The sequence below is a fragment of the Oncorhynchus gorbuscha genome, linkage group LG09, assembly GCF_021184085.1.
Source record: "Oncorhynchus gorbuscha isolate QuinsamMale2020 ecotype Even-year linkage group LG09, OgorEven_v1.0, whole genome shotgun sequence".
Taxonomy (NCBI): Eukaryota; Metazoa; Chordata; class Actinopteri; order Salmoniformes; family Salmonidae; genus Oncorhynchus; species Oncorhynchus gorbuscha.
This window is the reverse complement of record NC_060181.1, coordinates 9,236,424-9,238,923: the sequence shown is the minus strand read 5'-3', so window position 1 is coordinate 9,238,923 and position 2,500 is coordinate 9,236,424. Positions and strand designations below refer to the sequence as shown.

The window sequence follows — 2,500 nt, the reverse complement described above, 5'->3', positions numbered from 1 at the left end:
AGAGTGAGAGAGAATAGAGAGCGAGAGAGAATAGAGAGCGAGAGAATAGAGAGTGAGAGAATAGAGAGTGAGAGAGAAAAGAGAGCGAGAGAATAGAGAGAGAGAGAATAGAGAGTGAGAGAGAATAGAGAGAGAGAGAATAGAGAGCGAGAGAATAGAGAGTGAGAGAGAATAGAGAGTGAGAGAGAATAGAGAGTGAGAGAGAATAGAGAGCGAGAGAATAGAGAGTGAGAGAGAATAGAGAGCGAGAGAGAATAGAGAGCGAGAGAGAAAAGAGAGTGAGAGAGAGAAAAGAGAGTGAGAGAGAGAATGAACTGGGTCCAGATCAGTTAAAAAGACACTGATTAATAAACTTCCATGAAGACTGTGATCAATAAACACACTTCCATGCAGGTTGTAGTAGATAGGAAAGATAACCATGGCAGCATAATCCTGGTAGATGGATGGAGACACTGACAGGTAGCAAGGCCAGCCGGAACAACAGACGGACAGCCAGCCAGGCAGGGAGGACCACAGACAGAAACAGGCCAGCCAGCCCGCCAGCCAGCCCAAGTCAATGTATAGACAAAGTCTGTATACCTCTCGCGGTGCCCCCGCCTCGATATAGGTGACCGTGATCTCCTTGGCCCGTCTGTGCAGGCTGAAGTTGTTGGAGGAGTTTCTGTACTGCTCACAGGCCAGATAGAACTGTAGATTCTCCTCACTAAACTCTGAGCGAAGGAATGCTCCGAACACAGACACACCGGCTGGAGGGAGGGGGGATTGAAGAAGAGGGAGGGGAGGGGTTGAAGAAGAGAGAGGGGGAGGAGGGGGTTGAAGAAGAGAGAGGGGGAGGAGGAGGAGGGGGTTGAAGAAGAGAGAGGGGGAGGAGGAGGAGGGGGTTGAAGAAGAGAGAGGGGGAGGAGGGGGTTGAAGAAGAGAGAGAGAGGGGGAGGAGGGGGTTGAAGGAAGAGAGAGAGGGGGAGGAGGGGGTTGAAAAAGAGAGAGAGGGGGAGGAGGGGGTTGAAGGAGAGAGGGGAGGAGGGGTTGAAGAAGAGAGAGAGGGGGGAGAGAGGGAGGAGGGGTTGAAGAAGAGAGAGAGGGGAAGGAGGAGGGAGGGGGGTTGAAGAAGAGAGGGAGGGGGTTGAAGAAGAGAGAGAGGGGGAGGAGGAGGGAGGGGGGTTGAAGAAAGAGAGAGGGGGTTTGAAGAAGAGAGAGAGGGGAAGGAGGAGGGAGGGGGTTGAAGAAGAGAGAGAGAGGGGTTTGAAGAAGAGAGAGAGGGGGAGGAGGAGGGAGGGGGTTGAAGAAGAGAGAGAGGGGGAGGAGGAGGGGGGGGTTGAAGAAGAGAGAGAGGGGAGGAGGAGGGGGGGGGGTTGAAGAAGAGAGAGAGGGGGAGGAGGAGGAGGTGGGGTTGAAGAAGAGAGAGAGGGGGAGGAGGAGGAGGGAGGGGGGTTGAAGAAGAGAGAGAGGAGGAGGAGGGAGGGGGTTGAAAAAGAGAGGGGGAGGAGGAGGGAGGGGGTTGAAAAAGAGAGAGAGAGAGGGGAGGAGGAGGGAGGGGGGTTGAAGAAGAGAGAGAGGGAGGAGGAGGGACGGGGCGGTTGAAGAAGAGAGCGAGGGGGAGGAGGGACGGGGGTTGAAGAAGAGAGAGGGGGAGGAGGAGGGAGGGGGGTTGAAAAAGAGAGAGGGGGAGGAGGAGGGGGGTTGAAGAAGAGAGAGAGGGGGAGGAGGGACGGGGGTTGAAGAGAGAGAGGGGGAGGAGGAGGGAGGGGGTTGAAAAGAGAGAGAGGGGGAGGAGGGAGAGGGGGTTGAAGAAGAGAGAGAGGGGGAGGAGGGAGAGGGGGTTGAAGAAGAGAGAGAGGGGGAGGAGGGAGGGGGTTGAAGAAGAGAGAGAGGGGGAGGTGGGAGGGGGTTGAAGAAGAGAGAGAGAGGGGGAGGTGGGAGGGGGTTGAAGAAGAGAGAGAGAGGGGGAGGTGGGAGGGGGGTTGAAGAAGAGAGAGAGGGGGAGGAGGGAGAGGGGGAGAAGAAGAGAGAGGGGAGGAGGGAGAGGGGGAGAAGAAGAGAGAGAGGGGAGGAGGGGAGGAGGAGGGAGGGTTGAAGAGAGAGAGAGGGGGGGAGGGAGGGGGAGAAGAAGAGAGAGAGGGGGAGGAGGGAGGGGGTTGAAGAAGAGAGAGAGGGGGAGGAGGAGGGAGGGGGGTTGAAGAAGAGAGAGAGAGGGGAGGAGGAGGGAGGGGGTTGAAGAAGAGAGAGAGGGGGAGGAGGGGGGGTTGAAGAAAGAGAGAGGGGGAGGAGGGGGGTTGAGGGAGAGGAGGAGGGAGGGGGTTGAAGAAGAGAGAGAGGGGGAGGTGGGAGGGGGTTGAAGAAGAGAGAGAGGGGAGGAGGGAGGGGGGGTTGAAGAAAGAGAGAGAGGGGAGGAGGGAGAGGGGGAGAAGAAGAGAGAGGGGAGGAGGGAGAGGGGGAGAAGAAGAGAGAGAGGGAGGAGGGAGAGGGGGAGAAGAAGAGAGAGAGGGGGAGGAGGGGGAGA

At 57.4% G+C, this 2,500-nt stretch overlaps 1 protein-coding gene across 1 annotated transcript in view; it reads right to left on the bottom strand.

Moving 5' to 3' along the window:
- Nucleotides 1-2,500, bottom strand: part of si:ch211-152p11.4 (regulator of G-protein signaling 3) — a 20,466-nt gene that overhangs the window by 2,789 nt on the left and 15,177 nt on the right. Inside the window, exon 4 of the mRNA XM_046360749.1 lies at nucleotides 580-746. Within this exon, the coding sequence (XP_046216705.1) occupies nucleotides 580-746 (167 nt within the window). The remainder of the gene's footprint in view (nucleotides 1-579; nucleotides 747-2,500) is intronic.